Source organism: Ursus americanus, chromosome X (assembly GCF_024610735.1).
Source record: "Ursus americanus isolate L20-20 chromosome X, mUrsAme1.1.p, whole genome shotgun sequence".
Lineage (NCBI taxonomy): Eukaryota > Metazoa > Chordata > Mammalia > Carnivora > Ursidae > Ursus > Ursus americanus.
Window position 1 is genome coordinate 39954580 of NC_142164.1, and position 26934 is coordinate 39981513.

Consider the following 26934-nt stretch of genomic DNA (forward strand, 5'->3'; position numbering starts at 1 on the left):
GTATATGTAGATTCTGGTGCCAGAGATTTCCTGAGTTTGAATACCAGCTCTGTCACTTGTGCCAAATTGAACCAGCTGTACTTACCTTTTCTTCATCTTCATTTGTAAAATAAGGGGGTTAAAATAGAACCTACCACAAAGGGTTGTTGTAAAGATGAAATCAGCTATTATTACACATAAAAATTAGAACAATGCTTACCACACAGTAAAGCACTCAATGTTAACAAATACTATTATTATACTAGAAAATCTTGGATATTTAAACAAGATAAAACCTTGATTAACCAAAATGTATAGGAAGGGGATTTTCTTTTTAACAATTCTTAGTTCCTCAATTTGGAATTCAAGGCTTTTGATCAATTAGTTCCAATGTAATTATCTGATTATATTTCCTACTCCTCCCTAGAACAAAGTTTGCTGCTTTAACAAACAACTAATTTCTCTGTTAGAATCTTTGCTAAGCAATTCTCTTTTTACCTATACATGCTATGCAAGTCTTCTAGCTCAGTCCCCAATCCAAATTCTACATTTTCCTCAAGACCCACTTCCCACATAAAATCTTTACTGGCAACCCCAAGCAATAATGCCTTCTCTTTTCCCTGATTACTTTGAACACTTAAAGTCTGTACAATACAACCTAGCAATTATTAGGCTAGTTACTATAGCTACTTTCTCAATGCTTCATGTATATGAATCTAGTCTCCTTACCTAGATTATTTGTTCTCTGAGGACAATAATCATGTCTTCTGGGTTTGTATCCCCCCTTTCAACATGTTGCTGGGCACAACAGGAGCAAAATTTCAATGGGATGACCGAAATATATAAAACTACTTTCCTTTTCTGGAAGCTTTGATTGGTTGAGTGTTGGTGTTGTTTTATAAGGCATTTCTCATTAATTTAGCATACAAATTTGAGAAAAAGTTTAAACCAATTACAAAATAGGCTTTTGTCTATTTTCCTATCTTTACTTACTTAAAAGGAGTTAAGATTACAAGCAAGCTTTGAGAATGTAGGTAGGTTGGCAGATGTGTGGCAGGAAGTTATTATGAGCATTGAGGGAGGTAAATTAGAAGATTAGGCGGTAGAAGAAAGATATAAAGAGAAATTTGGCTCAGCTGAAAGGAAAGGGTAAGAGTGAATGTAAGAATCAATAAAAAATAAAAATAGGGGTCACAAATGCAGCATAATATCAATTAACAATCTGACACAGGGTTTTGATAATGGAGGTAAAGTATCAAGAAAGATTTTGGCAATGGCAACATGTACAGATAACAGAGAAAAAAAGTGATCTGATATGAAAAATGTTCTGGTATGAATGGAAGAGTTTAAGAAATAGAAATAAGAAAATCCAGACAACAATATGAAAGAGGCGGCACTGGGGAAAAGAGAATGGGAATGAGGAGGAGAGACAGAGGAAGTGATTATATTTCAACGAATAATGATGGAATTCCTGGAAGGTTTGGAGATAAAAAAAAAATTCTATCACTTTTAGCATGAAAAAGGGACAGTGAGAAATTGGATTTGGCTAAGAGATCAAGGATAAAGAAAGAAAAGTAGGAGCTAAACATCACAAATAGCCTCTTCAGAGCAATGTGATTGAAATTATTCAGGAAATGGAAAAAAGGAGAATGTTCTCAGTTTGAAGACCAGAAAGTGAAAATGTTCAGAAGAAAAAGAGTTGAAGTAAAAGAACCAAAAGAGGTAACTCTCTTCAAGTTGAAAAACAAAATCAAGGGTATGAATGTCTGTGTATATAAATATACATTTAACAACTTGACAAAATTGTCAAAATAAAGGAATTATAACTTTAAATATAAGTATTTATTAAACAGCACTGTTTTAGCTGCTAGATTTGCCTTTCAAGAATTTAAATTCTAAAAATTTCAAAAAAGTATTTTCAAATTTATAAGGAAAATCATTTATTTTGCCTTTACCACATTTTAAATAAAACCAGCTTAAATTCTATTTCGTTACTTACATACACTAGAAAAAGTAGTTTTAGAACAGGAGAAAGAGCAAAATGGTTAAAAAAAAAAGTATGGCTCAGCTGAAAACTAATGGTGGGAGTGTGGATGTGTGAGGAGGCAGAAAAGAAAGCAGAGGCCACAGATAATCATTCCGGAGTAACATAGTAACAATTAGGTTTCTGACAGAAAGTTGTGAGACGGGGCGCCAAACGTCTGCCTTCGGCTCAGGGTCCTGGGATTGAACCCCATGTCTGGCTTCCTGCTCAACGGGAGCCTGCTTCTCCCTTTCCTTCCCTCTTGTGCTCACTCTTGCTATCTCTGTCACTATCTGTCTCTCTCTCAAATAAATAAAATCTTCTAAGGAAAAAAAAAAAGAAAGCGGTGAGACTGGGGACAAAGCAGTCAAAATTACTGACAAGAAAGGTCATTTTTTTGCAGCAGCAGCAGCAGACGCAGAAACGTGTTCACAAGATTATAAGTGCCTTACACTATATAGAAAGGAAATTGTTCAGTTTTTGTAAGTACATTAAATCAGTCAGTATAAAGCTATACAACAAATAATTTGGAAGCTAGCACTAGAATACATTTCCAGTCACTTGGGGAACTCTTCCAGCTCATTAAGCTATAATCATCATCAAGTCCTTGCAAGTCAATCAGGAATTAATATGTGCCAATGCCTGGGTTGTAAAAGTAAAAGAAAACAAGCAGATAACTTTGGGTTGCTTTTCTATGTACACAGAGGTTTATTATCTGACAGCCTGAACATCCAAGGTCATCAGTCAGCCTACACATGGGAATATCTATAGCTATAGTAAATTGGGAAGAGAATAAACACCGTCAGCTACATGACAAAATAAGAGATTTAAAATTATAAAGAAGTTCAAATCATCCTTTGAATGTCTATAGTGAGTAAGGTACCAATGCTCTAGCTCCTGGTAATGTCTATGGGGTTTTGATTGCATCCAGCCATACAAGTAACACCAAAATTCTTAAGTATATACATTATCATAATACTTTTTTATTAAATAGCATAGGAAGATAACAAAAAAAGCAAGGTTCTACCATTTTTTTTTTAAAACAGGCTATTTGCAGGTAATGATTATTGCTTATGAACAAATTCTTTTTAGCTGGATAGAGATAAAGCACCATTCAGCTGAAAAATATCTTAACAGGTCATGTAGTCCAACCTCTAGCATATGCACTCTATAGTATCTCTGATAAAAAGCCTAGCTTATTCCTTTATAACTCCAGAACGTTTACTTCTCCCAAGGTAGACTATTGCTTTGGTGGTACTTTCTATTAATTGGAAAGTCCTTGAACACTACATAAAAAACTTATGATGTACTATATGCTGGCTAACTGAACATAATAAAAAATTGGAAAGTTCATTCTAAAATATGAAAGGATTTATATATCCAAATGCTATAGTCGGGGCTAGCTTCATGGGCTTGTGACCTGTCCAAAGGGCCCCAGGCTCAGAAGGGCCCTTACTTAGTTTAATTCTCTGCTGTCACTGTCTTGAAATTCTTAATTTTTGAACAAAAATCTCTGAATTTTCATTTTGCACTGGGCCCCACAAATAAGGTAGGTGATCCTAGTTATGGTGGTTATCTTTGGGCAGTGGGAAGATGGTGATCATTAATTTTTTATACCTATACGTATTTTTTAAAACATTTACAATGAACATTTTTTACCTTTAAGATAAAAAAATAAAGCTATTTCTTACACACTTTTAAAAAAAGAAAAAGGAAGGTCTTTCTTAGACTAAACAAAATGCTATTTCCTTATAGCATTTGGGACCATGCAAAACATATTCTCTTTTCAATGCTATGGGTCTTCAAATATTATGATTATCTTATAATTATCTTGTCTCCCCTTGCTTGTTCTTCTCTTCTCCTAGCTTAAAATATCCCTAGTTCTTTCAATTGTTTGTTGTATGAGATTGTCTGTTATATGAGATTTTTCTTCTACCATTCTCTTAACGTACCTATTTGTCAAAGTCTCTTATAAAATGTGCCATTCAAACCTGAATGCCAGATATGATCTGAATAAATGCAGGTTTTTTTATATTGTGGGCTCCTATGTTCTATTAATGCAGTCTAAGATCATACTAGCTTTTTAAGCCACTACATCATATTATATTAAACTTGTGACTGACTAATCTACTTTTACCTATTTCACAAATACAAGCACCAACCTAGGTATTCTCTGTCCTGTACAGCTGATTAAAAAGAAAAAAAACCCTAAATGCAGTTTACATTTATCCATATTAAATTTTATCCCACTGATGTCAACTGAGCATTCTAACTTGTCCAGATCTTTCTGAATCTTGATTTTATTTTCTATGACACTGATACTTGACTGAAACTTCAAATTTGAATCATTTGGAGTTTTTGAAACTACTCAAGTTTTGAAACTACTAAAGCCCAGAGATTTTAATTTATCTGGGTTATGGCCTGGGTATTCTATTTTTTCCCTTAACTTTGTATTATACCATTTTTCAAATGTAAAAAAAATAGAGAAAATAACATATTGACACTTCCATGTGCCCATCACCTAACTTCAATAATTATGAACATTTCATCAATCTTCTGTCATTTATCCCTCCTGGAGTCATTTAGTTTGTTTTAAAAGGTTCTCAATTGAATATAATAAGCAGCCAGAGTTGAGATAACTGATCTATGGTGTTAATTGTCCCTTTCAATTTTTAGACACTTGCAAATTTGTTAAAATTTTAATTTTTAAAACATTTTTAAATTTTTTTAAATTTATTTTTTATTATGTTCAGTTAGCCAACATATAGTACATCATTAGTTTTTATGTACTGTTCAATGATTTATTAGTTGCGTATAAAATTTTTAAAAAGATTATTTGAGAGAGAGAGAGAGAGAGAGGGAGCGTGGGAGAGTGCAGGGGGAGGGGCACAAGGAGAGAGAATCCTGAAGCAGACTCCCCGCTGAGTGTGGAGGGGGAGGGCCTCTATCCCAGGACCCCAAAATCATGACCTGAGCTGAAATCAAGAGCTGGCCACTGGACCAAATGAACCACCCAGGTGCCCCAAACATTTCTGTTTTGTATTAGGTCAATGATAATGACAAACAGGTAGGACCCCAAGGGCTAAGTGTTGGAGAGGCTGTTAAAACAGCCACAGCTTAAAGATGGTACTCATTATCAATGTACTAATTTCATACACTTTAGTTTGACAAGTGTCTCTTTCTGCTTGTAAACTAGATTGAGGGCACTGTGTAAGGCAACACTGCTCTAGCTGTAGAAGAGTCATTTAAATGAACTTCTTAATTACAAACAAGATTTATTTGCATTCTAAGTAAAATGTTTGATTATAAATTTTGGCCATAGAAATGACTGCTAGAACTTTACAGTGGATTCTGTATCTTGTCATAAATTGCCATGTTTACAAAGTCAAACAAGTACACCTTTACTGAATTTTTAATAATCTCAACTTCATTAAATGTTAATGAACAAACTAATTAGTAAACTGCCGACACACTTAGTAGAAAATACACTCAAATAGGAGAAAGTAGTGTTCTCAATAGAGGTTGTGGGTATTCTTGATTCTATTGCTTTTGCTACCAGATCTAAGTCCTTAAAACAGGACTGTGAATGCTTATTTTAGAATAATCCAATAGCCACAGTTGGCATTTTGAAAGCTGCCAACTTTACACTAAGAGCTTTGGAAAACAGTTAATAAAAATAACTCTTCTTTGTCCTGTTCTCCCTCTCTCTGCATTCTTCCAAAGACATTTACTTGAAAACTAGACATACAAATGATACAGCACTTAAAAACATTATTTAGAAGTCCTAAAGCTAACCATAATCTTTGTTAGTATAAAATGAGAGGACAACTAATACAATGATAAAAATCACAAATGTGATTGTTTCAAAACTTCACTTCTTTATACTGGAGTAAGGGAGAAAAAAAATATGACCATCTAGACTGGAGTTGAAAGAACAGTGGAGACAAAAAACAACAAAGGTTTAATTCTCAAGTACCTTCAATTCTCTATCTCAGGTTTTCCTATTCCATAGATGAGGGCACTCCTTTTCAACAACATTTTCTAGTTGCTGAGGGCATTTTATCTTGAGTCTCATATTTCCAACCACAAATAAATGAACCTGGAATACTTGTTGTGTCCCCAGTGACTGCCATCTTTTGCTTTTACACTATCATATTATTAGTCCTGCTTAGAATATCCTCTTCATTTCTATCAAACCACATCCCAGATATCATTAGTTTTCATATTTGGCTGATTTAATTCAAAAACAACACAAACTGCTTTTTGACAAGATGCTCCTCAGATGTCACATTGGAATTCTGCCACCAGAATACCACCTATTATTATTAATCACTGCATTTAGGAATCTTTGTATCATTTCACAGGACATCTGATAAGCATAGTTCACACCAGAACTGGCCTTGGAAAATTGTTTTGGGGGTTTCAAATACCCCTCATTCACCACAGTAAGTCACCCAAATCAGGCAGATATCATTACTGACTACCCCACTAATTATATATTTGCTTGTTTACTTGTTTACTATCTGTCTGTCCCACTAAATTATGAATGGTTTTTGGAAAGCACTTGGTAAGTATCTATTAAATGAATGTATCCTCTACAACCACATACAGGATCTATTCTTACTTTTTGTGCTTATATAGCAGCAGCAAAAGGTGGAAAACTGGGCAGATTTTCTAACGTAAAGGTAATATAAAATACATGTCATAGCTGTACTCCAACAGGGTAAACATTATAGTGTCATTTATTTTATTATTAGTTTTTAGCTTACTTTACATCCATAGTCCTTCCACAACAGTAACTTTCCATGAGAAGCATGGGTTTTCACCAGCTGAATCATTTCTACTTCAAGTATCATGTTCTGAAAAATATAACTAATGTGACTAAAGTTATACGTATTCTTCAATATCACTCAGTAAGTCAAGTGATGCTTTTATCTGTAGAAGGGATGCTTTTATCTGTACAAGTGCTGTTGGAGAACTTCCAGGTTTTGGGCAATCATAGATAAAAATTAAATGCTGCTGTGATATTTTATTCTAATACTTGTATATCATTCTGGTTATAAATCATAAATGCATAATCACTATCATACCAAAGTAACTGAATAACTAGCAGTGTTTTACTTTTGTAGTGGAATCATTGCAAATTGGACATATTCAATGTTACTACTCCAAATCAATTTCTGTATACAACATGGGAAAAGTAATTACTAGGGAAAATGGTATAAATATAGATGCTTCTTTGGCCCTACAGAAAATGGCACTCCATTAATAGGTAAATGAATATCAGATGGTTATATTGTTGCTCACAAGTTTTAAAAGTCATTTGACTCTCAGAACAATGCCATGAGGTAGGGAAGACAAGTTTTATTCCCATTTTACAGATGAGGAAACAAAGCCTTTATAAAACAATTACAGCTGAATAGAGACATAAAAATATTAAAGAATCAGGGAAGACAAAGGTAGCAGGGTTAATGAAGCAAGTGTAATCAGTGAACTCAGTGGTGTGTAGATGTATTTATGGATGTTGGCTTGTAGCTTACTTATTAAAAAGAGAATCCCATAGGGTAATCCCTGGGGAGGCCAAATTACACTGTGCTCTGTTCCCTCCCTTGATCCATGTGAAACCAAGTAAAAAGTTACTTTTAAAGATCTCTTTGAATGAGAAAGTTTAGCTTTGTAGGAGGTTTGGAAAAATGAAAGTTGGTCCATGTCATCACTTTTTAGTCTTGCTTTTTTTTCCCCATTAGAATGAAATCCACTTGATAGCAAATACTAGTTTCCTACTTACATTATAAATTTCCAATATCTTAGCCCAAAAAACCCCTCTTTATACAATCCACATCATTATTATTATTTTAACTTAACTCTTGAGGATTGAAGATTCATGATCCTAAGGTGAAGTGGAGTAGTGGTTTCCTGTCTATGCTTAAGGAAAGAAAGACCTTAGCAACAAGCAAGGGAGGGGAAAAGAAGAGAGAGCAGTGTTATGGACAGGTATCTAAAAAAACTCCTGAGGCTTATAGGTATGCAGTCAATAATCCTTCCACTGATACCAAGAAAAAGTGGTGACAGTGATCATCTTTCACGTCTTAAGACCACCAATGAAGCTGTCCTTTCTCACTCAAAACAACATAGATGGATCTAGAGGGTATGATGTTAAGTGAACTCAGAGAAAGACAAATACCATATAATTTCACTCATATGTGGAATTTAAGAAACAAAATAAATGAATAAATTAACAAAGAGATGAACAAAAAAAAAAGACTCTTAAATATACAGAACTGGTGGTTGCCAGAGGGGAGGTGGGTGTGGGATGTGTGATAAGATAAAGGGGATTAAAAGTACACTTATTGTGATGAGCAGAGTAAGGTACAGGATTGTTGAATCACTATATTTTACACCTAAAACTAATATAACACTGTATGTTAATTATACTGGAATTAAATAATTTTTTTAAAAAAGAGATCTTTATTTTTTATTACTTTATTTTTTATTTCTTGTAGTTTCAAGTTTTTATTTAAATTTCAGCTAGTTAGGATACAGTGCAATATTAGTTTCAGGTGTAGAATTCAGTGATTCATTACTTACATAAAACACCCAGTGCTCATCACAACAAGTGCCCTCCTTAATACCCATCACCCATTTAACCCACCTCCCCATCCACCTCCCCTCCAGCAACCCTTAGTTGGTTCCCTATATAGTTAAGAGTCTGTTTCTTGGTTTGCCTCTCTCTTTTTTCCCATGTTCATCTGTTTTGTTTCTTAAATTCCACGTATGAGTGAAATCATATGGTATTTGTCTTTCTCAGACTAACTTATTTTGCTTAGCATAATACTCTCTACTATCCACATCACTGCAATGGCAAAATTTCATTCTTTTTATGGCTGAGTAATATTCCATTTTATGCACACATCACAACTTCTTCATCCATTCATCAGTGGACATTTGGATTCTTTCCATAATTTGGGTATTGTTGATAATGCTGCTATAAACATCACGGTGCATTTGTCCCCTCTGAATCAGTATTTTTTTATTCTTTGGGTAAATACCTAGTAGTGCAACTGCTGGATATTAGGGGAGTTCTATTCTTAACTTTTTGAGGAACCTCCACACTATTTTCCAGAGTGGCTGCACCAGTTTACATTCCCACCAACAACACAAAAGGGTTCCCCTTTCTCCACATCCTTGACAACATCTGTTGCTTCCTATGTTGTTAATTTTAGCCATCTTTAAAGTACACTTGAAAAAAAATAATAAAGTACACTTGACCCTTGAATAACATGGGTTTGAACTGCGCAGGTCCACTTATACATGGATTTTTCCCCATACATACAGTGCAGTAATATAAATGTATTTATTCTTTCTTATGATTTCTTTAATAACACTCTTTTCTCTAGTTTACTTTATTGTAAGAATACAGTATATAATACACAAAATATTGGTGCTAATTGACTGTTTATGTTATTGGTAAGGCTTCCCGTCAATGGTAGGGTATGAGTAGTTAAATGTTGGGGGAGTCAAAATTAATATGTGGATTTGTGACTGCACATGGCAGGGTGGGGGGGTCTGACATGCCTAACCTCCACATTGTTCAAGGGTCACCTGTAATTTTTTACTTGATTTCACATGGATCAAAATGTTCTAGGGAGGAAGTAAAGGAGGAAAGCACACAATGTGATTTGTCCTCCCGAGGGTTGCCTTATGGGATTTTTCTCCTTAATAAGTCAAAATGATATTTATTAATTTACAGTGTGTGTGTTGGGGGGGGGATTTGATATTCCCTTATCTAAAATGTGATGTCATGGCCCATTTGGGTACTCCGGTCCCAATAATATGGCACCTGGGAAGACAAAAATTTTATCAGATAGTTCCTTTGTGAACACAAAATGCAGGCATATTTTGCTAAGAAAAAAATGAGAACATTTTCAGAGTTGCGCTCCTTGAGTTGGGAGTGGGGAAAAAAAAGAGAAAGCCTTATATTTTTGAGGGATGGTCATTAAGAAATTCTTTAAAATGCTACCTTATCATTTATTATGTGTGTGTATAATTATGATGAGTCATTTACATGGTGATTTGTTAAGTTTATATAAATATCATAAAATATTTTGAAATGGAAAGCTCATTTAAAACATTATTATGTTCTAGTTTTTACATATGATTTAATTTCAAAGTAATGGTGCCAAGATGAAAGAGGAGATAAGAAAACAATGTCTAAAACTTCTCCATTTTAATAAATTTTACTTTTTAGTCTTGTTCTACAACCCCCAAACAAGGTCTACTGAGGAGATAATCGATCTAACACACAAGAACCTGCTTACGATTTTCAGATATGGAATATTCAAGAATAAAATTGTCTCAACAAATAATCTAAATGAAAGCATCCTGACTGGCAGGTCTTCCTAAATCACATACACTAGAATGTAGCCCCATAATTCCACTCATGTAGTAGCTCCAATCTACCAAGCAGAGCAAATTGTTGATTTGTGCTTAATAAGCCAAATATGCATAAATTATATTCAATTACATAAAGCCAGGTGCTAAATTTAGATGCCACTGGAAAGTCATTACCTTTATCAGCCAGGAGGATCAAGGGATAATGTAAGGTAACTGCAAAAACCCGGAAGGGTGAATTACTTCTCTAAATGAAAGCAAATTACTTTATCTATAAAATAACCTTTACGTATAACAAAAATTTCCACAAGATATCCTACCCTGCTGTGAACCGGAACAATTAAGATAAATTTGGCAAATGATAAGTAATCTACCAGATATCCGTTAGATATGTTTCAGAAATTTAGAAAAGGACCTCGGAATTCTAATTTACCAATTAGTCTCCTGTTATGACCACCCTAGGGTTCTCTGTTGCCCCAATTTCATTATTTGAAAAAAAAAATAGAGTCAACTAACTTCACCAAGTCCACAGCTCAAGTCATTACATTGCTGGTGGTTAGTGCCAATTATCACATGGCAAAGAAATAAAATCTTAAAGAAAAGTACAACTATTAACATTTCTAGATGGTTATTATCTCTCCTTCACGAAACAAAATGTATAAAGGAATCATTTAAAGGGGTAGCACATAACATTGGATTTCAGCAAACAAAATGGACAAAGGCAAGCTTATGTTGGCGCCCAGTCAAACTCCTGTGAGAGCTAATCCAAATGTGGATTTGTGGTAGAGCATAGCAAAGCTCTTGGTTTCACAATTTTGAGTAAAAATACAGTAACTGAGCAGTTATGAAAATCAGCACACACTTTTCCTCTGGACCAAAAAGAACCAAACAAACCTTAAAAACACCTCTGCTCCTTTCTGACCCATTTTGCTTAATTTACATGTAATATAGTGGCAGCACTCATGTGGAAATTTCAAGCATTTTCAAAATACCACAGGTAAAACAATCATGCAGACAGACACACGGACCACAATATGGGGTTATGGCTATTCACAACATACATGTGTGATAGAAATCTTCGTTTATTTCTGCAGACAAATCTCTTATTCTACATATATGGGTTTGAAGAGTACATGGCAGTGGGTTGAATAGAGAAACTGGTGCAAATGGTCCATGTTTTAAGAAAACATGTCAAATGAAAAACTAAAAAACAGAAAACAAGGAAAGATTATTTAAAGGAAATCTGCAATAAGTAAAAAACTATTTCACACTATATTACACTGATCTGATTCTCAAGAATCTGATTTACCTACTATTTTTCAAAGGAACACAGTTGTACAAAGTGAAATATACTCCTTTGGTAATGTGGACAAGAGCACTATAAAAATTCTGGTCAAATAAAATGGAGAACCAAAATATTACACTCTAACACAGGGCTATAAGATTTATTTTAAATATACTCTGACCTGTTCTCCATGGACTAAAGAGGGTAAATTATGTCACTTGGTATTTATCAACATTGATTCTCAAATGTTAACCAGGAAAATATATGCATCTATTAAATGTAAAGTCTCCTCTGCAAAATAACACCTGTAATTTTTAAAAATCAAGAAAAGAATTTGAAGTTTAACGAGGCAATTTTTGTTGCCATATTTTCAAGAGGGCCCTTTTAGAAGCTGGATGAAATGAAGATGTCTTGCAAAATTAAAAAAAAAATGTCCTGTAGAACCTCAGAACTCTCTCCACTCTGGGGGGGGGGGGGGCTTGAAAAAGAGGAAAGAACAGCACACATTTATCAGCATCTTAACAACATACACTGATTTGGCACCTATTATCTTTCATTTTATCCTCTCAACTTTGTGAGGTAGACACCATTTCACAGAGGAGGAAAAGCCATGCCATCTCCTCCGTGAATCTTTACACAACCTTTCAATTATTTGGTTCTAATTTTAATTTGCCTGCTTTACTGGTTACTTCCCCCTAACCCGACCCTCTTCCCCTTTATCCAGATTATGAGCAATTAATTCAAAGGCGGGGAAGTGAATCTTAATTGTCTTTGTACACTAGCATTCCATGTGGCACGCAGCAGGCGTTTATGGTTGAATAAATTAAAGAATTTGCCGAACGCCATTCAACAAGAGATGGGGATGGGACTAAAACACAGGTTTTTGCACTCTTCCCTCTTCCCGCTACATCACTCTGCCTAAGTGAAGTCTGGCCCACCACTTCCAGCCCCCCATACCAAACTGCAAATTGTCACGAAAAAGAGTTCTGCGTTCCCCAGTGTCCCAAAGTTTCAATGCCCCCACCCCAGACGGGAGGTCTCAAAAAATTCTCTGGAGGTTTTCAACACTTGACCAAGGGACAGTTCTGGATTTGCAAATCAAATCACCGAAGGCAGGATGGATTCGGCGGCCAGAGTTAAACTTCCATTTGTTCCACTGGTTTGCTTACAATCGTGGCTTTGAAAGAAAGGGCAGCGCCAAACCCTCGAGAGGGAAACGGATTACGACGGTGACTCTGAAATAAAATCCCAAGGACTGAAAACTGGGTGACAAAGTCAAAAGACGCTAAATTGGGAGAGGTCAGCAATTCTGAGACCCTCACCGCACTCTGACCCGCACCCCCCCCCCCCCCGTTTCCTAATCTCTCATTTGAAGCCCATCCCTCAGGATGTAACTGGGGCTCCTCCCTTTCTCACCATCCTCCCCGCCTACACACACACACACACACACACACACACACACACACACACACACACACGCACTCCCCAGGATGGTGATTATCGATAGGGGATTTTGTGAAAAAAGTTAAGTCCACAACTGCGAACTGGCCCCGTCACCAGCCTCAATGCTACCTGTCGAGGACTAACACTCGTCATCAGCCCCCTCCCCCGTGGGAAGCGCCCGGGCAGGTACTTTGCCTAAGAAGCCCTCCTCTGCCTCTGATTGTTCCTCCGCCTCAGAAAGGACCCCTCCAACCCTTCCTCCTCCCACCCAAAGAGCAGCTGCTCGCCCGGTGAGGCATTCTCAGGACTCAGGGAGGGCGACGGAAAGGTGGTGGCGGGAGAAGAACCCCATCCCCTCCGCCGGGGTTTTAGAATCTGGCGGCGGGTGGCGACGAGTAACTGTTTTCCTCGCCGCCTTTGAAGTACCAGCGAGCACGGCCCCGAGGTGGGTGGGGGTGGTGGTGGCCGCAGCTTACCTGTGAGACCCCCTCCGCCTTCCTCACCGTAGCCCCGACGCCGTTGCAGCACGAAGTAGTCGTTGGACCTTTCCATCAGCCACAGCTTCAGCGCATTTTTCAGGAGCACTTCCTCAGGCTTCAGCCACATCGCGAACTTTGTGCCGCCCGGCAGCAGCGACCCAGATGCCCCCCTCACCTCACCCTCCACCTGTCTATTTCCCTCTACTTCTCCTCCCACCAAACCTTCCTCAGGCAGCAGCGGCTTCGGTTCAGGTTTTCCACACTTCCCCCAACCCTCCCTTCTCTCCCACGTAGGCAGCGAGATTGCCAATTCCCTCCTACAGCTCTACCGCCCGACAGGGAAATAGTCCCGCTTCTTTGCCTCCTGGGAGTTGTAGTTTCCTGTTCGCTTTTCTGTACTCAAAGACCAGGAGCTGGGGACTACAATTCCCACAATCCACTGGGATGAGAACGGGGTGGGGGTGCTTTCAAAGCGCGTCCCGCCACCACTTAAGTGTATTTTTGCCTATTTAAAGTTTAAAGCGGTGTTTTGTTCAAATAAGTGAGCCCCAGGTATAAATGTGTTGTTTCTTCTCATCTGTTTACAGCTGAGGGTGTTAAACTGTAGAAAACAAAGTTTCTGGAATTTTGGGGTAACGAACGGCCCATGCTGGGAACAGCAGTAGCAGCACTGACATTTGATGAGCTCTTACTTTGTGGTAAAGCGATTTCATATACCTTATCTCACGTAATTCTCACAGAAGTCTTGCGAAGTGGATATTATTTCCCACTTGCAGATAAATAAACAAGAGCACAGACAGGTGAGGTGACTTACCCAAGGTCACACGGTAAATGGCGTCTGATACAATTCCTTGTCTAATTCAAAATCTTCTTAGATTAAGATTTTCTGCCCGTACAGGAAGACTATAAAATCTTCAGAAGCCACAGGATTTTCTTCATGCCATGGGCGCCTTCCCCCCCCCCACTGCCACCCCAATGTGTTTATTGTAATTAGCCACAGAAAATGTCTTCTCCGACTTTCCTTTTCAGGATCTAAACAATTTATGAACATTTTCCCCCCTTTACTAAACTCTTTAAGGAAAAAAAATCCTTTTCAGGGTGTCCTTCACCTCTTTGTACCTTGGCATCTGCTTAAACACTGAGGCGAATGAGGTCAGTTGACCTCGCAGTGAGGAATTATTTGAGGGACGTTTTTATATATTTCGGTAACTGAGATCACCAGAATTAAAGAGTGAATTGAACGCAAAAACAGTTTTGTAAGAAGACGGAGTTGGGGGCAATGTACAAAAAAACAAGGGGCTCTTGGTATGCTATTTTGAAAATTAAGCCTCAAGGCCATTTCGCTAAAAAAAAAATAAATAAAATAAATAAAATGGGGTGGGGCACAACCAGATGCCAAGTCCTGGAGCCAAAGAACTGTGCCTTGGAGGAGTGTAAGCCTCCCAAGATGTGGGCCCCCTCAAGGAAGGCAGGCGTGTGTTACAAGCAGGGATTTTTTTTCTTGGGGGTGAGAAAAGGGTCAATTTGGGATTCTCTACTGATAAAAGGTGGTAAATAGTCCCAAGGTAGCTTTCTGAAGAAGATGGGAAGAGGCAATCTTCCCAGAGCCCAAACTACAATGTATCTTTGGGGAAAGCCATCCCAATTTGGATGTACACTAAGGAAAATAATTTCTTATGTTCCTGGTAAAAGACTGGTAAATGTAGCGGAGAGATGTAAGGTGCCCCTTTTATCTTTCTTCTCCTTTTAATTTTCTTCCTCATCAAACCACATTCTTTCCCAATATCCTTAATGGTTACAACTGTGACAAGGGCTGTCCGGAACTGGATGGTTCTTCTGTATAATACTGATTTAATCCTTATTAATAAACTTGCACATTTTTACATCGTTACTTTATAGATGAACAGGAGTCTCAGAGAAGTTAAATAACTTGCCTAAGATCACATAGCTAAATAAGTAGCAGAGTTGGGGTTTGAACCTTGATTTGTCTGACTACAAAACATGACACTATACTACCCAAGCATATGGTTTGTAGATACCTCAAATACGTGCCCAAAGCCAAACTTAATTCAATATTTCCCCTGCGCAAAGTTGTTTATCCTTCTAGGTTCTCATACTTCAGAACGCCGTTTACCAAGATGATCAAGCTAAGAATCTTGGAATAATCTTGAACCTTTTATTCTCAGCACCTTCATTGCCTCACACACACACACACACACACTCACCTACTCACCTCTACTTCTTTTTCAAAAGTCCATCCCATCCTATTACCACTTCAGATTAGCCTCACATCACTTTCCGGCTACACTCTAACAGCATCTCACCTCATCTGTCTGCTTTCATTGTTTTCTGATTTATCCAAGCCATGTATTTATGGACATAATGTTATACCATGCAGAGATAATACCTCATTTACCTAGCTGTCAATCTTTCAGCTGACTCAGCCTTCTAAATCATAGCCTGAAACACCTATGTGAAAAGGTACTAGAAAATCCTAAAAAGCAATTCTAAACCCTGTGCCATAGAAAAGCTGAGGCTGGGGCGCCTGGGTGGCACAGCGGTTAATCGTCTGCCTTCGGCTCAGGGCGTGATCCCCGCATTACGGGATCGAGTCCCACATCAGGCTCTTCCGCTATGACCCTGCTTCTTCCTCTCCCACTCCCCCTGCTTGTGTTCCCTCTCTCGCTGGCTGTCTTTCTCTGTCGAATAAATAAAATCTTTAAAAAAAAAAAAAAAAAAAAAAGAAAAGCTGAGGCTGTCAAAGATTCCTGGATTCTTATTTGAAATGAATTTCACAAGCTTAGTTGCTGCTTTACAGCCTGTAGCAGGTTTAGAAAGAGTAAGATTCAAAAACAGGTGGAGCACTGCTGGAGAACTATTTATTTGTTTGTTTGTTTGTTTATGTTAGTCACCATACAGTACATCATTAGTTTTTGATGTAGTGTTCCATGATTCATTGTTTGTATATAACACCCAGTGCTTCATGCAGTATGTGCCCTCCTTAATACCCATCACCAGGCTAAGCCATCCCTCAACACTCCTCCGCTCTCAAACCCTGTTTGTTCCCCACTATGGACTCTGGAGAACCATTTAAAGGTTTGCTGCTCAAAATCCGGACCCCGGACCAGCAACATCTGCATCACCCAGGAGCTTGCTAGAAACTCAGAATCTCGGACCCCATCCCAGACCTGCTGAATCAGAATGTGCATTTTAACAAGATCCCTAGGTAATTTGTAGGCACATTAAAGTTTTAGGTGCATTGATTTGAGCAAATTAGATATTTGAAAATCAAACTCTACAACAACTTGGGGGTGATTGATTATGTTTCCATTAAGACCTCCACAGGCATCTTTTAAAAATAAGCCCTGTTAAAGAATTTTAGATGACTGAATTGCTTTTTTCAAAAAGTTTGTATCAGGATATGCCTGATGGTATTGGTTGGAGGAGAAATTGCCACTATCCATACTAAATCCTATTTATATATACCACTCTAACCATCAAAATCTAGGTATGTCCACAAGTGTCTCACATTCATGATATGTTTTTGGAGAAAAAAAGAACTAGTGGGGAGTATTTTTCAATCTTTTCACCAAATTAGCTCTAAGGTAGAGGACAATGAACATTTATCTCTGGAGGTCAAAGTGTCCACCATAATCAATTTCTTGTATAGTATGTAAATATAAATCTTTATATTTTTTAATGTTTAAAAACATTTTTAAAATTCACTAACAGAAGAGGCAATGAGTAAAAACCTCAATATTTGTTACAGTCTAGGGTGATAAAATTTCTCCAGATGTTACAGAGCTTAAAATACTTAGTAAATGAACAAAAACTAGATGGGGGTGGGCGAAAGGAATGTTCCTAGCATTCCAACTGTGTCTTTAAATGCCTGGGAACCATTATTATTATTTGTAAGATAATACAAATTAACTTGCGCTAAACCTATAAATGAACTCTGAAAACCCCTCAACTTGGAGATTCCCTGTACATATATTTCTCCTGTTAATCAGTTTATATTTTGATTATTATGTGAGAGTAATAACAAAGTGTGTTGCTCAAACTATGTTATCAAAAAAGAAAATTCACAAGTGACATGGAATTCCTCTTTGTATATGCTGAAGAGAAAACATATCTACACAAAGACTTGCACATATTCAGAGCAGCATTATCCATAATGGACAAAAAGTGGGAACAATCCAAGTGTTCATTAACTGATGGATAACCAAATGTGGAATATTCATACAATGGAATATCACTCATCAATGAAAAGGAATGAGGTACTGATGCATGCTTCAAACATGAATGAGTCTTGAAAATATTATGCTAAGTGGAAGAAACCAGTCATAAAAGACCACACACATACTGTATGCTTCCATTTATATGAAATGTCCGGAATAAGCAGATCTATAGAGATAGAAAGCAGATTGGTGGTTGCCTGAGGCTGGCAATGGGAGCGGAAATTGACTGCAAATGGGTATGAGGGAACTTTTTGGAGTGATAGAATGTTCTAAAACTGGATTGCAGTGACAGTTGCACAACTCTATACATTTGCTAAACATTGTGGAACTGTACCTTTATAATGGGCAACTTTTTGGTATGTTAATTATACCTCAATATAGATGTTGAAAAATTTTTAAATTATAAATTCTGCCCCAAAAAGAACCCCCTACAAAACAAGAAATAAGAATACAGGTCAAATTTATTGTGTGGCATCACACAAATACACCTGGCTTATTGCCTCATAAGACATATGTGTACCCAAGACATATGTGTACCCTAGTTTGATGATCATGGCTCTGAGGTGTCCCAAGCATGTTTATTCTTCCCGTGTTTGACAAAAGAGATGCACTTAACTCATTAACAGCATCCCAACCATATTGCCAGAGAGAAGGCTGAAGGAAAAGAAAACTTTAAAGTAATAAAATGGTTTTATGTCTTGGGTAGTATAAAGATGGACTGGCATCAGTGTGTTTTTCTAAACTTATATTATCAGTGGTCAAACTCATTATTTACCTTACTGACATTGAAAAATAATTCATGGTAGTTCAGTTATATTACAATGGCAGCAATTCCTCTCTATGTAACGAAATGTGTAAATAAATATCATAGTAAAGTTTTAGTTTTTATTCATCAAATATATCAATGACCATTTATATCAACCATTTTTTCCTCCCAATCCAAGCATATATGAAAAGTTAGTACAGGCTAACTGAACTAAACACCAGACACAAACTTTTATTGGAATATTTTATTTACATTTTATATTTAAAGAGAATCAATACAAATCGGGAAATATTTACAGCATTTCAAATCAGTGTACAAGAATGCAATGGTTTTGTCCATTCTACATTTAGCAAACAAAAATACATGTCTGTTCAGCTTTTGCCTAAATTCTGCTGGAATTTGCACTGGAAACACAACTTTAAACCAAGATAAGCCACACAGAATACAAATAAAGTGCATTTTAAAGTAGCTCTATTTTACTTTGGTGGATGAAAGCTTCAAACTTTATATTAAGGCACCTGGAATTCCCCCCCCCCGAATTCTTTTTCAAACACCAAGAAAATGTGTTCACAAAATTTATAGCTATATGGACAGAATTTTAGTTTACCTAATGTAATTTTAGCCCATTTAGGTAAAATGTAAACTCAATTTTCAAAGCTGACATTGTTTGGAAAACATTTCTACAGACTAATTTCTGCAGACTAATTCATACACAAAGATTAATGACCAACTTTTGTGTGACTTACTCATCATTTTCAAATAGTATGATCATTTATATACTCTGCTTTTGAAAATCCCATAATTTTGAGAAATAGTTATACAGCATTTTTATAAGGAAACTTTTTGTCTATAATCTTATGTCAAATTGGTGTCATTAATATACCAATCAATCCAGTCCAGTCCATATTCTCTGATAAACTATGCTCAACACTCACATGAAGTACATTTAGCCTAATTTTAAAAACAAGAAGTTGTTAAAGTGAATATTTTGCTTTAGTCTTGTTCTATCAACTTAATGTAGCCTAAAGAGACATTTCATGAAGTACTAGCCTAAGTTTGCATTGCTTTTTACAATTCCAGATCAATATAAGCACCTGGAGAAAAACCCTGACACATATAGCCCAAGCTAAAATAGTAGTATTTTTAATTAAGATACTATCATAAAATAAAGTGATTACAGCTACTCCACATTTTAAAAGCAACATGTTTTTGTAAGAAAATTGTTATAAATGAAAAACATGACTACTTGAAGAGAGTTTTAAGTGTTTAAAAATGTTGCTATCACTATTGAGAGGAAACTTGCCTATGAAAAACATTATTAGTTTGTGGAAAAAAGTTAATAGATTAAATATTTTAAGTAATTTAACTATAGCATAATATTAGTCATCTCAGCACTTTCAGTATCATTCTTATTTAATTGTTTATCCAGTTCATTAATAGTAAACTAGGCCCTGATTGGCAGTTCTGTTATCACTAAAGTTTCAAGTTTTCTATTGACACAGATTTTAGGATTTAATTTCTCGAACAGCAGTCTCTTGATCAGGAGTTTCATCTTCTTCAAAGGTTGGGTTGTCAACATGAGGAACAACATCCACTGCCACGGAACTTGCCTCATGGTTTACCAGCTGGAGATTTTCATCTTTAAAAAGAAATGGCAATTTTAGGATGATTTCACCCCTCTCTTAAGACAAAATTCAACACTCACATTTAAGAAGCCTTTCTTGTCTATCATACTCTGATTATTATACTCATTCCCTGTTCCTTTAATAATTATATGATTTAGGCTATGTCTTACATAAGGCATATATGACCTTATTAAACTGATTTACAATTACTCTTTCTTTTATTCACATGTGTGCTTACTTCTACCTAGATTATGCCTCCTTAAAAGCAAAAGTTATGTCTTCTGCTGCTTTTCCATCCTTAAACATGGCTTTACATTTCAATCACCAGGGTGCTTTTAAAAATTACCTATGCTTTTTCATATGCATAGATAGGCACACAGACTTAAAAAAAAAACAAACAGGAAGGTACAGGAAGTTTCCCAAATGGAGTACAAACAGTAACAGATGAACATAATTATATAACACAGGAAATATAGAAACATCCTGAAAACAGTGGGGGAAGAAAAGAACTTAACCTAAGTAACTTTGGAAAACGGTATTTTGACTATATCCCGTAAGGCTAAAAACAAAAAGGACACTTGTTAGTGAAATTGTGAGTTGAAAATAAGGAAAGAGGAAGGCTAGAATGAACTCTGTGGTATTTGACTAGAATCAGATGTATCATCATTGAGCTGTTTTTCAGATAGACAGATGTATACAGATGTGTGTGCATATTTGTCTGAATACATACACCTATTTCCTAGCTTTGTTCACTGAAAAGGCTAATAGCAATGACACTCCCACAGCAATGATCATATCTAGTGCCCAGAACCTGGTTTTGAAGTACTGTTCTCCAAAAGAGCCCCCCCTCCCCCAAGGATGATTCTAGGGCAAGGAGAGTATAAGATTAACTCCTTGTAGCCTAGGGGTCAGGAAACTACAGCCTGCAAGTCAAATCAATAGCTAAGAGTGGTTTTCATATTTTTAAAAGGTTGGAAGTCGAACATCCCCCCTCCCAATGCAGCAGAGACTTATGGCCTTCAAAGCCTAAAATATTTACTATCAGATCCTTTACAGAAAAAGTTTGCCAATCCCTGGCTTAGAACATCTTATGGTACCAGAAAGTGCTCAAAAAAAATAATGAAGTCTGTTGAAAGAACACAGAAACCACCTTGAGGAAGTTCCCAATGACCAAATCTAGGACAATCTAAGCAATGAATAAATCATGAGAATAACATTATAGAATAAAAGAAACATCTAACAGTCCATACTATTTTATATAAATAATTGAATAAATAAACAGAGAAAGGATAGCTTTTCCTTAAAATAGAAGCCTAATTAATGTAGAAAGAAGGATGGAAATAGAAAATTACCATTTGGCACACATTTTGGTAATAATTATTGCAAGGAAAAAAACATCGATTGCTAAAATTAGTGGGTAAAGGCATGAGAAACAGAACATCTGCATAGTCTCCAAGTGTTTCTCTATAAGATAATAATTACAAAGGGAAAAATAGTAACTTTAAGAGGAAAAGCTTGGCAGACACTATCTCAACCAAGTAAGCAAAATTAAAAACCATCAGTAATAGGACATGAACATCATGTGCCTCATATGATAGGAGGCAGAGAAGGGCACAATATCATTTCTGTGGTATTCTTGTCAGAAATACACAATGGACAATGAATTTAATCATTGGGAAATAGCAGACAAGTTCAAAGTGAGGGACATTCCACAAAGTAACTGACCAGTAATTTTCAAAGTGCCAACGTCGTGAAAGACTAAGGAACAATCACAGATTGGGGATGAAAAAGACATGACCATTAAATACAATGTGGACCTCTCAACAAACTGGGTGGAGAAGAAATATATCCAAACATAATAAAGGCCATTTATGACAAACCAACAGCTAACATCATGCTCAATAGTGAAAAGCTGAAAGCTTTTCCTCTAAAATTGGAAACAAGGCAAGGGTACTCACTCTTACTACTTCTATTCAACATAGTTCTAGAAATCACAGCCAGAGCAATTGGTCAAGAAAAAGAAATAAAAGGCATCAACATGGAAAGGAAGAAGTAAAATTATTTCTACATGACATGACCTTATATCAAGAAAATGATTAAGACTGTGTAAGTCTGATGAATCATAGACCTGTATCCCTGAAACAAATAATACATTATACGTTAATAAAAATAAATTAAAAAAGACTTCACCAATAAGACTGTTAGATCTAATACACGAATTCAGTAAAGTTGCAGGATACAAAATCAATATACAAAAACCAGTCATATTTCTATACACTAACAATGAAATATTTGAAAGAGAAATAAAGAAAAGGATTCCATTTATAATGGCATCAAAACAATAAAATATTTATGAATAAATTTAACCAAGGAAGTAAAAGATCTGTACTGAAAACTATAAGACATTGATGAAACATATTGAAGAAAATACAAATAAATGGAAAGATATCCTATGTTCATGAATGAGAAGAATACTGTTTTATTTTATTTATTTATTTATTTATTTATTTAAAAAGATTTTATTTATTTATTTGACAGAGAGACAGCTAGCGAGAGAGGGAACACAAGCGGGGGGAGTGGGAGAGGAAGAAGCAGGCTCATAGCAGAGGAGCCTGATGTGGGGCTCGATCCCATAACGCCGGGATCATGCCCTGAGCCGAAGGCAGACGCGTAACCGCTGTGCCACCCAGGCGCCCCAGAATACTGTTTTAAAAAAGTGTTCACATACCCCAAAGCCATCTGTAGATTCAATGCATTCCCTATCAAAATTCCAATGCCATTTTTCACAGAAATAATAATCCTAAATTTATATGGAACCACAAAGACCCTGGATAGCAAAAGCAATCCTGAGAAAGAAGAACAAAGTTGGAGGCATCATACTTCCTGATTTCAAGTTATATTACAAAGCTATCATAACCAAAACTAGTATACTGGCATAAAAACAGATACATAGACCAATGGATCAGAATTGAGGGCCCAGAAAAAAACCCATGTACAAGCAGTCACCTAATATTTGATAAGGGAGCCAAGAACACTCAGTGAGGAAAAGACAGTCTTTTCAGTAAGTGGTGTTGGGTAAACTGGATATTCACATATGGTAGAATGAAAATGGACCCCTATCTTACACCGGTCATAAAAATGAACTCTAAATGGATTAAGGACTTAAATGTAAGACCTGAAACCACGAAATTCCTAGAAGAAAACATAGGGGGAAAGCTCTTTGACATTGGTCTAGGCAATGATTTTTTGTATAGGACGCCAAAAGCACAAATCAACAAGTGGGACATCAACTGAAAAGCTTTGCATAGCAAAAGAAATAATCGACAGAATGAAGAGGCAACCTATAGAATGGGAGACAATATTTGATTATCAGATAAAAGATTAATATCCAAAATATAAAAGAAACCCCTACAACTCAGCAGCAAAAAAAATCAAACAATCCAATTAAAAATGGGCAGAGGAACTGAATAGATATATTTTTTAAAGAATACATACAAATGGCCAACAGGTACACGAAAAGATGATCAACATCACTAATCATCAGGGAAATGCAAATCAAAACCACAATGGGCTAATCGCCTCACACTTTTTAGAATAGCTACCATCAAAAAGACAAGAGGTAAGTGTTGGTGAGGATGTGGAAAAAAGGGATCCCCAGTGCATTGTTGGTGGGAATGTAAATGGGCACAGCCACTGTGAAAGACAGTATGGAGATTCCTCAAAAAAATTAAAACTACAAGTACCATATGATCCAGCAAGTCCAGTTTGGGGTATATATGCAAAGAAAATGAAATCACTATCTTGAAGAGACAGTAATCACTCCCATGTTCACTGCAGCATTATTGACAATAGCCAAGATGTGGAAACATCCTAAATATCTGTTGACAGATGAACGGATAAAGAAAATGTGATACACACACACGCACGTGCATGTGCACACACACACACGAATATTATTCAGCTATGAGAAAGAAGGAAATCTTGCCATTTGCAACAACATGGGTAGACCCTGAGGGCACCTGTGCTAAAAGAAATAAGACAGAAAAAAGACAAATATTGCACGAGCTCACTTACCTGTAGAGTCTTAAAAAAAAAAAAAAAGCCAAACTCAGAAACAGAGTAGAATGGTGGTTGTCAAGGGCTAGGGGCAGAGGGGATGGGGAAATGTTGATCAATGTGCACAAACTCTCAGTTATAAGATGATTAAGTTCTGGGATCTAATGTATAGCATGGTGACTACAGTTAACAATACCATATTATAGACTTCTTAAAAGTTAATACATTTTGCTATACTTACCTTTTTTAGTGTGTTATTACTGTGTCATTGACTATGTTCTTATGCTGTGCCTTTTAGTCCCATGACTTACTCATTCCATAACTGGAAACCTGTATCTCCTACTCCCCTTCCCCCATTTTACCCATCTCCCTCCCCTCTGGTAAACATCACTTTGTTTTCTGTATTTATAGGCCTGATTATGCTTTTTGTTTATTCATCTGTTTTTTTAGATTCCACAAGTGAAATAATATGGTATTTGTCTTTTTCAGTCTGACTGATTTCACTTAGCATGATAACCTCTAGGTCTGTTCATGTTTTTGCAAATGGCACGATCTCATCCTTTTTTATAGCTGTGTAATATTCCATTGTATTATATATACCACATCTTCCTTATCCTTTTGTCTATTGATGGGCAGTTAGGTTGCTTCCATATCTTGGCTATTGCAAATAATGCTGCAATAAACATAAGGGTGCATATATCTTTTTGAATTACTGTTTTTGTTTTCTTTGTGTAAATACTCAGTAGTGGAATTTTGGATACACTTGAAAGTTGCTAAGAGAGTAGATCTTAAATAGTCTCACCACATACACACAAAAATTCGTAATTATGTGAATTTGTTAACTAACTTTACTGTGGTAGTCGTTTTGCAAATATAGATGTATCAAATCATGTTGTACACAATTTTATGTCAAATATATCTCAATAAATCTGGAAAAAAAAGAGTAAAAGGGAAATGCAATGTGGGATCCTGGGACAGAAAAAAAGACATTAATGGGTCAATTGGTGAAATCTGAGTAAGATCAGTTGTTTGGTTAATAACATTTTATCAGTTCATTTCCTGGTGTTAATAATTGTATATGATTATGTAAGATGTTAACATTTGGAGAAGTTGAGTGAGGTGTATACAGGCATTATTTGCACTATTTTTGAAATTTTTAGCCAGCCTGAAATTATATCAAAATTAAAATTAAAAATTTAAAAAAATGACCTGTGCTTGGGCCCCACCACTCATGGATTCTGATTTAACCTTTCTGGGGGAGAGCCCAGACATCAGTAATGTTTAAAGTTTCTCTGAGTGACTTTAATGTGCAGCTAGGGTTAAGAACTAGGGCCCTTATTTAGCCGTTCTCAAAGTGTGGTCCCTGGGCCTGCAGCATCAGTATCACCTAGGAACTTATTAGAAACAAAAATTCTTAGGCCCTACTCCGAACCTACTGAGTCAGAAACAGGTGGCAGCCCATCTGTTTTAATATGCCCTTCAGGTGACTTGATGCATGCATAAGTTTTAAAAGCAGTGCTCTAACAGAACTTATTGCAATGATGGGATAAACAGACACGAACTAATCAACTGTATGTTTGCAAAGTTATTTAAATCAACTATCACCGCAATAATCAATAGCTAATAGGCAAGATACCTAAACTACTAATAATCATAGATAAAATTAAAGATCTACTCTATATGTTCATTCATTCAACATCTACTTGATTTTTTACAATGTGGCAGGCTATTCTCAGTGCTGGGTATACAATAGTGACTAATAAGACACTGTTCCTAGCCAAAGGAACGTTTTAAAGTTTTAATACAATTCAGTACAATAAATGCAATGATAGAAGTTCTGTGGAAGCAGACAGTGGGGCCGCACATGTGAGTCCAGGGAGGCTCTTCAAAGGAGGGTGAGTTTTAAAGGAGGAACAGGAATTAGACCAGGCTTCCCCAATTTCTTGGGGGAAGAAGAGTGGAAGGAACGAGCAGAGAGAAAACAGTGGCTCAAACTATGCGGAATTAAGGTTGAGAATTAGGGGACGGATTAAACAAAAGGGATACTGAATCAATAAGAAAGACAGGGAAGAATCTAGGATCTCCCTAGTTTCTGGTTTGAGGCACCCGAATGAGTGTTACTACCACTCATCCAGATAAAGCATATAGGGAGAGGAATGTGGATCATCATTTCACTTGCTTGTTAAATTCTCTGCAAAAACTGATTACCACCCTGCTTCACAAGAAGGACAGAACACACACAAAAATAGATCGGAACTTTTTTAAAAAAACAAGCCTAGCAATAAACAGAATTATCCTGCACACTCTCCTTTATCATCACTGAGTTCTATTACCACACAGTTACGGAAACAAAAAAATCACCTGGGGCAAATAGACAACGATTCTCTATTGTGGGTAGAATAATCCACAGATTATTAAGATTCTTATGACTACTTTGTACTCCAGGAAATGTCTGAAGATTAGATTACAAGAAATATGAAGTATACATTTGCATGATAGTACTCCTCATGACAACTTCAGGAATGATGTGTATCGCACTGATAAGTCTACTGAGGATAAAGGTTTGTGTCAATAGGAAGCTGAAACTCTCACAAGTCATCTTAACATTTAGTTTTCTTCTACTTCTATGCCAGGATTAGGTTATTTCAA

General features: G+C 36.4%; 2 protein-coding genes across 4 annotated transcripts in view; both read right to left on the minus strand.

Annotated features, from left to right (window-relative positions):
• TBC1D8B (TBC1 domain family member 8B) overlaps positions 1–13873 on the minus strand; it is a 51159-nt gene extending 37286 nt beyond the window's left edge. For both annotated transcript variants that reach the window (XM_087860342.1, XM_087860341.1), the window contains exon 1: positions 13598–13873. In XM_087860342.1, coding sequence (XP_087716468.1) covers positions 13598–13727 — 130 coding nt within the window. In that variant the 5' untranslated portion in view covers positions 13728–13873. The remainder of the gene's footprint in view (positions 1–13597) is intronic.
• Positions 13874–18806: 4933 nt separating this feature from the next.
• RNF128 (ring finger protein 128) overlaps positions 18807–26934 on the minus strand; it is a 93570-nt gene continuing 85442 nt past the window's right edge. For both annotated transcript variants that reach the window (XM_087860012.1, XM_087860011.1), the window contains exon 7: positions 18807–20243. In XM_087860012.1, coding sequence (XP_087716138.1) covers positions 20110–20243 — 134 coding nt within the window. In that variant the 3' untranslated portion in view covers positions 18807–20109. The remainder of the gene's footprint in view (positions 20244–26934) is intronic.